Source organism: Pelophylax lessonae (genome assembly GCF_965119305.1).
Source record: "Pelophylax lessonae genome assembly, chromosome: 4".
NCBI lineage: Eukaryota > Metazoa > Chordata > Amphibia > Anura > Ranidae > Pelophylax > Pelophylax lessonae.
Genome location: NC_138771.1, coordinates 290,548,542 through 290,561,748, shown reverse-complemented (window position 1 = coordinate 290,561,748; position 13,207 = coordinate 290,548,542). Strand labels below are relative to the sequence as shown.

Below are 13,207 nucleotides of genomic sequence, written 5' to 3'. Positions count from 1 at the left end.
TCAAACTTCTTAAAACTGGAAACCTGTAGGTCTGGCTATGCATTTAATGAAAATAAAAATGCATTTGCTAAAGCTGTAATTCTCCACATTCACAAATAGAAATCAAAGTTTCATTCTGCAAATGTAATTTTTAGGTGGATGTTTGAATATAGCTGCTTTTCAGTATTGACAGCAGTTAGTTCAGATGGTTTGCTAAATGAGGCCTTTTAGTTGACCAGATTTAATGTAACATATTTGTTCCCTGCAGAAAGCAAATGTTGTACAATGCAAGCAATAAATTATAACTGTCTTACATTTTCTTGTAGCATTGACCTGTCCAGAGGGAAAGGAGTACCAGCCTTGTGTACAGCCCTGCGCTGCTAAAACCTGCTTAAACAAGTGGTACTATGAAGAGTCACCATGTTCCTACCTAAGGGAAGATTGTGTTTGCAAAAAGGGAACCCTTCTCCACAGAACAGATTCTGAGCTGTGCATCCCAGAAGAAAAATGTGGTATTGTATTGTATTTCTTTTAACACCTTTAGCACCTGCTCCCCAAATCTGAAATCCTTCAGCTGATGTATTCTGTAGGGGCTCATGAACATTAGAATTAGCCCTCTAAAGAGCAATTCCCACTTGATCTATTTTCAGATGACATTTGACAGGCAGTTAGGCAATACTTTGCCTCTTGTTTCCTGTTTTAACCCTAAAAACCTGCTCCATTGCACCACAACCACAAGCAGTTGTGGCATGGCTCATTTAGCTGAGTGGGTTGTGTTCAGTGAACGGTGCTGCCGGCTGAACATGGCAGGGGGCATCATTTTTGCTGCGTATTGAGTATACCCCTGTATAGTTGCCTTTGCAGCTTAGGGGGAGGTTGAGGAGCATTAAAAACTTGGCTCAAATGCCATTTTTTTCCCTCCCCAACCACAAATGTAAATGAGGCCTAACTGATGGAACATTAAACAACAATCCCAAAAAACAAGTGCACCTAAGCAGAGAACGGCCAATGCTATTCAACAAACAACTGTGATAGAGAGAGTCATCCCTCTCATCCCTTTAGACTATATTCACATAGCAGCACAGGGACAAGCCACCTGTAAGAATCAATAGAATGAACACAGCATACTAGTTTTGCCCATGAAGACATAACAATGTAGTTCTGTGTAAACCACTAAAGCCAAAATTTACACAGTTCTACACATACGGTTTAAAATGGTTTGTTTCCTAAAGCCTGTCCTGTGTAACTAATTTCCTGTTGTAGGCATCACCAATCAGAATTAAACTTTCTTTAGAATCTGAATAGCGGCTGTTCAAGACTCTTGATACTAATACTTTGATACTTTAGGATTTCTTTATATGAAAGACAGCAAAGAGTTTCTAGATTTTGGATTAAAACCCAAAGTGGAATTGGTAGGCTTTATACCATGTATGTATTTCAAAATTGTAGTGTAACTTTAAATACAGGCCCCACTTAAACACTTTTTATGAAAAATAATAAATTAAATGAGAATCATGTATGTGATATTATTTTATGAAAGCCTTTTGGGCCTTGTGACAACCCATCCAACCACATACAGAAAAATATTGTGCTAGAATGCCGGAGGCAGAGTTGCAGACCTATTCATTGAAGACTAATATATGACAATTGGAAGATTAAAAAGCTACAGTAAACATAAATATGTCATGTAAAGTGTATCCTATCAGTATCTGGGTTGAATAAATGGTAGGTAATCGAGATTTGGTTAAAAACATGTTACTTTAGAATCACTTGAATCGGACAAATAAATTATAACCTTTATTTTCACACTTACGGAACTGAACACATGTAAATGTCTTTACTATGTGGGCATAGTTATACAGTAGATTGTATAGACATAGGCTGATCGCTTTCAGGAGTTTATTTAACATTTATGTTTGAACTAATGTGTCACTTTGCTATTAAAAGGTATATAATGAGGGGGATTCCATGTTGTGCCAGTTACTAGCATGTTTGGTCAAGTTAATATTGTACAATGGATGGATATTAAAAAATGCTTAAAAGTTAATCGTAAGCTGTGTTTTTCTTTCCCAGCATGTACTGATAATGAAGGACACCCACGTTCACCAGGAGAAGTATGGCATTCATCTGTCAGTAAGTGCTGTCTGTCAAAATGCCTGGAGAATGGCACTGTCATATCCCTAGAACCTGAATGTGGGGAGGAACCAGTGCCAATCTGTGAGCAGGAGGGAGAGACTCTTATCAGCATTATTGAAAAAGGATCATGCTGCCCAAAGAAAGTCTGCGGTATGTAAGTCGATGAACAACACACAAATAATACATGTGATTTGTATATGCTGTATGATTGATACATATATAGAAAATAAAGGTTTTACGAATAGCAGATGTCCTTAGTGGTAAAGTATGCTATACACTTACAGTGTTTACCTTACAGATTTTCTAAAAACTAACAATTAACTTTCTCTTTTTTTCTCCCTTTTGGTCTATTAAAGTTTTTATCATGGTTAAAACCCCTGGATAATTTACTCTCTGTATACTATTTGGGAAATTTCATTTCACTTCCAGTACCAGAGACACAACAGGTAGAATAAAGCAATCTCCCAAAGTAAGGTGAAATTCCCCCTTAGACAGCTGTCCTCATTAGAAGATTTCTCCTCACCTCATGTTCTAAGAACAACTCTAAGGCCTCATGCACACTGGATATTCTAAAAACGCCAGTAGCATTAGCTGTAGAAAGCTGTAGCTGTAGAATGGGTTTTGCAGCCTTTTTGCAGTAGCGTTTTACAGCGCTTTTTAGCTGTAGTATTTTTTTTAGCTTTTTTTAAGCAAAACTATACTTCCACAAAAGCTTATGGCTCAAAAACGCTGATAAACGCAGAATAGCGGCCTTTTTCTGCGTTTTTAAGCTTTTATCAGCATTTTTACCGCTGAAAATTTTCTCTTTAAACCCACTTGCTCTGGGGGTTTTTTTCCAACCAGAAAACGCTGATAACAGGCTATGTGTGCATGGACGCATGAAAAATATGTGTTGGTCTTGTAAGGCAGGCCACAGAATTTGCAGTTTTGTTTCCTTCCACCATCGGTGGAAGGAAAGAAATTTGCTTGATTCACCCATCAACACAGTCAGTGCTGATAGGTGAATCCCTCTAAAAGTTGCTATTGTGTTCTGCCGGCGGAGAGCCTTCCCTGCTTGCAGAACACAATGATTAGTGTTTCCGGCTATAGCCGGTGGCACTAATGGTCCTGGAAAAACCCAACAGGCTGGCTCTATCAATAGTGATCAATAGATCAACTTGTGTACAACCAGGGTGCCCATACATGGATCGAAATTTGGCTGGTTCCTGCTGAACTTCGATGCATATATGGGCGACTTAAGAAATCTCATCAGCTGCTAACTTTCTGTGCTGTATGCCTGTGCTGCATTTTTATCAGTTACATATTTCTCAACTTTCATAACCCTTCCTATTTATGGTATAGAAAAGAGGAGGAGGGTTCTGTTACTGATACAGTAGTGTGAATGAGGGTTGTCACCCTACTACAGGAAATGTATTACTGGATTACCAGGTGAAATTAAAAGAAATAAAACTCAAATGAATGCTGTTACTACATCTGTAGACTTGCATGCTGCAATATAATGTTTTTGGGGGGGTTTGGATACCCTTTTAAGTAATTTTTTATTGGATTTTTGCATTCTGACATATTTAAGTTAGCCATACACTATTATATTTTTGAACAAACTGTTGAGCCAAAATCTTTATAAACATCCGTATGAAAATTGTTCATACATTCGATGACCAGACAAATGTCATTTGAAAGTACATTAAAATTGTGCTTGCTTATAACATTTGATTTTGGAATGAATTTATTATCTCAAATGAAAGCCACATTCACTATTAGAAATTTGCAAATGTGCAAAGTGTTATACAGTGCTCTATTATACATAACCATTTCACTATTTATCCTATCAATATAACCCCATTCTATACTAATAATAGGTTTATGCCAATAACTAAATCAATAAAAAAAAATCAACAGTTACATAAAATACCCTGCTGCTGTGCAAAAATCCTTTATTATAGCAATATCCTTATCATGGGTGACAATCTAAGATACATAAAAGTGTCCATATGCCAAAAAGGTATCAATTGCAAGTCTCCAAAAATGAGTCCGTATGTGTAAAGTCCAACTCCACCTGTAACTCCAAAACAATATTATTGCAATGCTTTTGAAGAAAATCCAAATGGCACCTGGAAGGTGACCTCCACCCAACTTTTCAAGCACTCACTAGAAAGTGAGACCCCTTAAATAAATAAGTGGGTCCACTGTGCTTCATAATATTCCCAGGATGTGGCAGCCGATCATGCAAACTTCGTTATGTGGGTGTAAATCAGAGGAAGATAAAACCACTCATAGTTTAAAATTGTTACTTTTATCTATATTATATTAATATAATTTATGATATTTATGTATAAATAATATATTAAAGATTGATATTAGCTGCCAAAGGCAGGGTAGATTGGCAGCTACAGTCATTCTTCTCCCAAGTCTTTGAAATAAGATGCAGAAGATATAAGCCAAAAAGTGAATGCATTATTTGCATTGTCAGCTGACTCCTATAGCACTACACACAATCATTCGGATTTGCTGTATAAATTCATATACATGTTTACACACAATATTGCTTTGTTCCTTTAATTTCAAAAGAATATATTGAATGTTGTATAGTTATGTTGAATGTTGTTATAGTGTTGTATAGTTAATGTACTGGCACACTATTCAGTTTGGATTTACTGTAATTTATGTATTATATGTTTATAGAATGTAACATAACCTTGTGTGAAAGACCCGCATTCTGTAAGATTGGGGAAAGACTGGTTGCAGATTATCTACCAGATACCTGCTGCCCTCAATTTCACTGTGGTGAGTATTTCTATTCTTTATGTTACATTTTATCCCACAGGAAATCAAAAAGTCAAAAGTAACACAAACCTTCTGTAATTGCTTTATATACTGAAGTTATACTTTTGCTATTGGGAACAGGCTGGAACTCTTCACTCAACACTGATTCTGAAACACATCACTCATCATATACTTGTTGCTGCTATTGGACAGAGCAGCTAATCCTACAGAACAAATTCTGGTCCCAGCAGTCTGTGCAGTGCTTAATTTGCTGACTTCTGCATGAATATCTGATTAATACATATAGATATATTGCAATAGGCACTCCAGGGTCAGTTCAATAAAGCTGGCCATAGACAGATTGAAATTCAGCAGGAACCAATTGGGCAGGCTGGTTGTACTATACTTGTTCTTTTGGTCGACTTCAGTATAACCTGCTTGTTGTTTTTTTCATACAATCACTACTACTACTACTAGTACTACTATAGCCGCCGGCAGTGGTCATTGAATTCTTAACCTTCCTAGCAGTATTCCCGAGCGTGGCTCGGAGTTACATTTCAGAGCCAAAAGCGGTAACCCCGAGCCACACTCGGGGTACCGCCAGAAGTATCGCTGGATCCTGTAAAAGAGGTTTCTTACCTTGTCACCGGGATCCAGCGATGTATCTCAGCGGTATGCGGCGGCGGATCTTCCACCCAATCCTCTCCGTGCCCTGGCTTCCGTCTCCTGCGACGTGACGTTCGCAGGGGGGGTGGAACCGGCAGTAAATTCAAATGTAAAACACACCAAACACACTGATACCATTCAAAATAAAATAAATTCACATTACATTGCCCCCCAGTGCCCTTTCCTGCAGTTTTACTGTACTTTTTATGTATATATATATATACGTATATATATATATATATATATATATATATACAGTATATATATATATATATATATATATGTATACATACATACATACTTTAACTTTTTTATAGTTTTTTATTATATTATAATTTATAATTTTGTGTCTCAAACTTTATCATACCCGAGATGTTATAAAGAAGAACGCACAGTAAAAAAAAAAATGTAAATAGTGGGTTTGGGCTGCTCATTCTCAAGAATTACATGCAAAATAATGGTACCGCTTTCAGCACCTAAAATCCGAAAGAATCATACCGCCAGGGAGGTTAATGGCAGGGAAACCTCCCACTGTCAGAATACAATAGCCCAGTGGGAGGGATTCTCCCATCAACACTAGGTGTGTTGATGAGGAAATCAAGCAATTTTTTTCCCTTCAACCTGCAGTTCAAGGAAAGAAAATTGCATAATCTATGGCCAGCCTAAGATATACTTGATTAAGCCCCCGTTCAAATTGCATGGCATGTCGCACCCCAAGTGCCAGCAATGGAACTGTTCATATCACCGCGACTCATGTCGCAGTGATTATGAAAAAGGTTCCTGCACTACTTTTTACCGATTATATGGCAACTTGCATAGACTTCTGTTAAATGAAGTCATAAGCCGCAATAAAACCAGCAGTGCAAATCGCACTGATGTGCAACTTTGAAATCGCCCTGGTACTGATGTGAAACTTGGGGTGTGAACCAGGGCTTGCTCAGACTGGAAAAAGGCAAATCTGGTGCAGCTGTGCATGGTAGCCAGTCAGCTTCTAACTTCTGCTGTCATACTGGAATAAATTGCATCAAAAGGAAGTATTCGTGTGCCAGCTTTTCTTGTTACTTGGAAGCAATTACATGCATCTGGACAGGGTGTGTTTGCTTCTATTCTAACTTTATTTAGTCATTAAAATCCTTTCTCCTTCTGCTGCTCTCCTCAATAGACACTTCATGGCACTTCATTATTTTTGCCAGATTGGAACTAGTGATTTTTTGAAGAGTGATTATCTATATGATAATCTTTGTTAACTGACTTTTACATACAATGTCATGATAAGAAGTATAAAAATATTGTGTGATTTTGGTAAATTTCTGCAAGAATTAGTGGATACAGCATATGTATTGATAACACAAAATAACCCATTTGGTGAGTTAGCTAATGCACTTTTTGAATTGACTCCTTAAAGTGTCACTAAACCCACATCATAAACAAAAACTATTAATAAATGCGTTATTTCATGCTGTTCATACTCACTCAGTCACTATGATATTCATTTTCTGTTTTCTGCAAAAAAAAATGGTTGATCCTGCTGTTCTCTATCTCCCCCTTCTGTCCATTTCCCTAATGCAGTTAGGGATGGTGTTGGCAGCTCTGCTATTTCCTTCCTATCAAATCTGAGCAGCCCATGTAACCATTGAGTCACACATGCGGGCGTATACACAGTGGTAAATGACAGCCCACTTCCTCTCTGCTTTTCCACGCCCACTAACCAGCTAAACACAATAGAGGTAGGATATTACTTGTAGATTGATGGAGGAATTGCCTCCCAAATGTTCGAAGACAGGCTAGGAGGGTGTGACACAGCCTGTGACTGGCAGAAATCCGCTCACACCAGTTATTGCCAAAAATAATAAAGATGTGATTATATATACAGTATGTCACAAAAGTGAGTACACCCCTCACATTTTTGTAAATATTTTATTCTATATTTTCATGTGACAATACTGAAGAAATTACACTTTGCTACAATGTAAAGTAGTGAGTGTACAGCTTGTATAATGGTGTACATTTGCTGTCCCCTCAAAATAACTCAACACACAGCCACAAATGTCTAAACTGCTGGCAACAAAAGTGTGTACACCCCTAAGTAAAAATGTAAAAAAAAAATGCCCAATTAGCCATTTTCCCTCCCCAGTGTCATGTGACTTGTTAGTGTTACAAGGTCTCAGGTGTGAATAGGGAGCATGTGTGTTAAATTTGGTGTGATCACTCTCACTCTCTCATACTGGTCACGGGAAGTTCAACGTGGCACCTCATGGAAAGAACTCTCTGAGGATCTGAAAAAAAGAATTGTTGCACTACATAAGGATGGCCTAGGCTATAAGAAGATTGCCAAGACCCTGAAACTGAGCTGCAGCATGGTGGACAAGACCATACAGCGGTTTAACAGGACAGGTTCCACTCAGAACAGGCCTCGCCATGGTCGACCTATGAAGTTGAGTGCACGTGCTCAGTGTCATATCCAGAGGTTGTGTTTGGGAAATAGATGTATGAGTCCCGCCAGCATTGCTGCAGAGGTTGAAGGGGTGGGCAGGTCAGTGTGTCAGTGCTCAGACCACAGGCCTCACACTGCATCAAATTGGTCTGCATGGCTACCGTCCCAGAAGGAAGCCTCTTCTAAAGATGATGCACAAGAAAGCCTGCAAACAGTTTGCTGAAGACAAGCAAAGGACATGGATTACTGGAACCATGTTCTGTGGTCTGATGAGACCAAGATAAACTTATTTGTTTCAGATGTTGTCAAGCGTGTGTGGTGGCAACCAGGTGAGGAGTACAAAGACAAATGTGTCTTGCCTACAGTCAACCATGGGGGTGGCAGTGTTATAGTCTGGGGCTGCATGAATGCTGCCCGCACTGGGGAGCTACAGTTCACTGAGGGAAGCATGAATGCCAATATGTACTGGGACATACTGAAGCAGAGCATAATCCATTCCCTTTGGAGACTGAGCCACAGGGCAGTATTCCAACATGATAATGACCCCAAACACACCTCCAAGATGACCACTGCCTTGCTAAAGAAGCTGAGGGTAAGGGGAATGCACTGACCAAGCATGTCTCCAGACCTAAACCCTATTGAGCATCTGTGGTTTATCCTCAAATGGAAGGTGGAGGAGCGTAAAGTCCCTAACATTCACCAGCTCCGTGATGTCATCATGGAGGAGTGGAAGAGGACTCCATTGGCAACCTGTGAAGCTCTGGTAAACTCAATGCCCAAGAGGGTTAAGGTAGTGCTGGAAAATAATGGTGGCCACACAAAATATTGACACTTTTTTCAATTAGGGGTTTACTCATTTTTGTTGCCAGCGGTTTAGACATTACTGGCTTTGTGTTGAGTTATTTTGAGGGAGCAGCAAATTTACACTGTTATACAAGCTGTACACTCACTACTTTACATTGTAGCAAAGTGTAATTTCTTCAGTATTGCTACATGAAAAGATATAATAAAATATTTACAAAAATGTGAGGGGTGTACTCACTTTCGTGAGATACTGTATATATATATATATATATATATATATATATATATATATACAGTGCCTTGCGAAAGTATTCGGCCCCCTTGAATTCTGCGACCTTTTGCCACATTTCAGGATTCAATATATAAAGATATAAAACTGTATTTTTTTGTGAAGAATCAACAACAAGTAGGACACAATTATGAAGTGGAACGAAATTTATTGGATGTTTCAAACTTTGTTAACAAATAAAAAACAACAATGAACAAGGTACTTAGATTTTTTTAAATTAAAATACTATAATGCCATTATCCATATATAGAAATGAAGGGACAGTGTAAATTTAACAGTGTGTGTTTAATTTTACTTTATTGCCCATTTGTGAAGAAAAGCATCAGATTAAAAACTGGATTTCTTATTATGCTATAAAGGCATGGTACAGCAATTAAAAATGAGAAGAAAATAGATTTCTTTTTTAAGTTCAACATTACGGTAAGACAAATATCAAATAGCAAAAAGGCAAAGAAAGGTAACCACTACTAACACATAGCTGTGTTGATATAGAAACCGTTGATGAATACTGCTTTATTTTACTTCTGCATCATTAAAAAATAAATCCAATTTTCCTTTACAGTATGTGACCCATCTGCCTGCCCAGTAGTTTCACGTCCAGAGTGCAAAGGGGATCAGATTGCTGTACTAGTTAGAGACAAGGAACCATGCTGTTTCAACTATATCTGTGGTAAGCATTGAATCTACAGTATCTATCTATCTATCTATCTATCTATCTATCTATCTATCTATCTATCTATCTATCTATCTATCTATCTATCTATCTATCTATCTATCTATCTATCTATCTATCTATCTATCTATCTATCTGTCTATCTGTCTATCTGTCTATCTGTCTATCTGTCTATCTGTCTATCTATCTATCTATCTATCTATCTATCTATCTATCTATCTATCTATCTATCTATCTTGGGTATAGAAAAGAATCACCCCCCCCCCTTTAAAATAATCACATTTTGTTGCTTTGCAGCCATAAATGAAGACAGACAGAGTTTTTGTTTTATCCAACTGTATTTACTCATTGCAACTTATAACATCCAAGTAAACAAAATAACACCAACATGTCAGAGCAAAAAGTCAAAAACAGAATTATTGAGTTGGAAAAGGATCACCCCTTCCTAAAAATGACTTGTAAACTCAATCAGGTGTAGCTAATCACCTTCTCAATGGCATACAAAGCCATTTGACTTACAACTGTGATTAACTGTGGTCATTTTGATTATCTCAGCATTAAAAGTGCCTTCCTGGAGCATTTCAATCCCTGGTAGTTCAACTGAAGCAAACAATTAACTAATGGGTGGCAAGGCACTGTCAAAAGATCTCCAGGATAAACTTTTGGACAGGCACAAGTCAGGAGATGGATACGGAAAAATTCCAAAGGCTTTATCAATGCCTAAAAGCAGAGTGAAGTCTATTATTAAGACATGGAAGGTATTTGGTTCAACACAGACCCTCCCTGGATCAGGATGTTACTCCAAACTGGATAGAAGAGCCAGGAGGAAACTGATCAGAGAGGCTACCAAGAGACCTACAGCAACTCTGGAGCAGTTGCAGGAATTTATAATAGAGTGGTAATTGTGTGCATGTGACAACAATGTCACAAATTCTCCATAAATGTGGATGGTATGGAAGGGTTGCAGGAAAAAATCCACTCCTCAAGAAAAGGCCACATGCAGTCATGACTGAGCTTTGCCAAAACACACCTTGAAGATTCTGAGGCCAAATGGAAAAAGGTGTTATGCTCAGATGAGACTAAAATTGAATTATTTGGCCTCAAAACTAAACAATATTTCTAGCAGAAATCAGCTCACCATCCAAATAACATCATTCCTACAGGTAATATCCTGTTATGGGGGTGTTTTTCTGCAGCAGGGACTTGAGCACTTGTCAGGATAGAAGGAATAACGGATGGGGCAAAATAATGTCAGATTCTTGAGTAAAATCTGCTGCCCTCTGCCACAAAGTTGTCAATGGGAAGAAGGTTTACCTTCCAACATGACAATAACCCAAAGCACAGAGCAAAGATGACCACACAGTGGTTGAAGGAGAAAAAGGTGAATGTCCTTGCATGGCCTAGTCAGAGCCCAGACTTAAACCTCATTGAAAATCTGTTGAATGACTTGAAGACTGCAGTCCACAAACGGTGACCATAAAATTTAACTGTCTGAACTTGAGTTATAAAGAACTTTTCAGTTCTAAAAAGAAGAGTGGACAGATATTTCAAAGTTTAGATGTGCAAATATAGTTGAGACATATGCCAACAGACTAAAGGCTGTAATTAAAGCAAAAGGTGGTTTAACTAAATACTGACACAAGGGGATGATACTTTTTCCAACTCAGTGATTCTATCTTTGAATTTTTTTTTATCTTTTTCTGACATGTTGGTGTTATATCGTTCACTTGGATGTTATAAAATTCACCTGGATAAAACAAAAACGGTGTCTGCCTTTATTTAAGGCTACAAAGCAACAAAGGGGATGATTATTTTCTATAACCACTCTATAACCACGCTTTTTACAACTCGTGGATTGTCTGACCTCAGCTGTCTGTGTAAATAAAAATTTAAACATTTCCTCCTATATTGTATAGAACAGTGGTTCTTAACCTGGGTTCGATCGAACCCCAGGGGTTCGGTGAGTCAGTCTCATGGGTTCGGCGGGGGGGCAACAGGGCAATTGCTCCCACCGAGAAAATATTACTGATTGTGAGGCCAACCCCCCCCCCCCCCGGGAAATCAGAGCTGTGGTCGGGAAGACTCACAGCCATTACACATAGACACTTGACGCTGTGCCCCCTGTACCTCCCCCAGCAGGTTTCCAGCCTATCTCCTACAGGCTGCTTGCTGCTTGAGTGGGCGGGATGGGGATGTACCTGACCATGGAGATCGTGCCCGCCTGGAAGAGGGAAGTTTGAGCAGCTGAGCAGAGGGAGCCGAGTTATTGTTCCTGGAGGTAGGCTCAGCTAGCTGTACAATGTGGATTAGTTTGCAAGCACCTCTATGCTAAGTCTGCTGAGTTACTGCAGCTTAGCATAGAGGTGCTGTTAGCTGACAAATGGAAATGCATGTCCTTTTCATTTAGCTCAATAAGCATTGTGAATGCCCCTGGTGTGTGCCCTCCTGATACCCCATGGTATGCCCTCCGAACACCTCCCCCAGTGTGTGTCCTCCTGACACCCCATGGTATGCCCTCCCAACACCTCCCCCCAGTGTGTTTCCTCTTGACACCCCATGGTATGTCCTCCCAACCCCCCCAGTGTGTGCCCTCCTGATACCCCATGGTATGCCCTCCCAACACCTCCCCCCAGTGTGTGCCCTCCTGACACCCCATGGTATGCCCTCCCAACCCCCCACCCCAGTGTGTGCCCTCCTGACACCCCATGGTATGCCCTCCCAACCCCCCCCAAGTGTGTGCCCCCCTGACACCCCATGGTATGCCCTCCCAACCCCACCCCAGTGTGCCCTCCTGACACCCCATGGTATTCCCTCCCACCCCCCCCAGTGTGTGCCCTCCTGATACCCCATGGTATGCCTTCCTAACCCCCCACCCAGTGTGTGCCCTCCTTGCTCCCCCAGTGTGTGCCCTCCCAACCACTGATGTGTGCCCTCCTGACACCCAGTGTGTGGCCTCCTGACTCTCCACTGGTGTGTGCCCTCACTACCCTCCCCCACAGTGTGCGTCCTCCTGACCCTCCCCCCAGTGTATGCCCTTCCAACCCCCTGGTGTGTGCCCTCATAACCCCCCGGTGTGTGCCCTCCTGACCCCCCCCCCAGTGTGTGCCCTCCCAGCCCCCTGGTGTGTGGCTTTACTGATCCCTGTACACTGTCCTATCCTCTGTCCTGTCAACTCCTGTCCTCTGCCCTATTCTCTGTACACCGTCCTACAGCCTACTGACCACTCTATCCTTCCCTACAATCAACTGACCCGTATACACTGCCCTACATGCTACTGGCCTCTGTACACTGCCCTACATCCTACTGACCTTTCTACACCGCCCTAAAAACTACTGACCCCTATACACTGCCCTACATGCTACTGACCTCGCTACACTGCCCTACAAACTACTGACCACTGCACACTGCCCTACAAACTACTCACTACTGCACACTGCCCTACAGCCTACTGACCTCTGTACGC

General features: G+C 40.3%; 1 protein-coding gene across 1 annotated transcript in view; it reads left to right on the top strand.

Moving 5' to 3' along the window:
• The window catches only part of OTOGL (otogelin like), a 234,872-nt gene that overhangs the window by 188,124 nt on the left and 33,541 nt on the right, over nt 1-13,207 (top strand). Inside the window, exons 39-42 of the mRNA XM_082255665.1 lie at nt 306-491; nt 2,053-2,265; nt 4,798-4,899; nt 9,634-9,741. Coding sequence (XP_082111791.1) covers nt 306-491; nt 2,053-2,265; nt 4,798-4,899; nt 9,634-9,741 — 609 coding nt within the window. The remainder of the gene's footprint in view (nt 1-305; nt 492-2,052; nt 2,266-4,797; nt 4,900-9,633; nt 9,742-13,207) is intronic.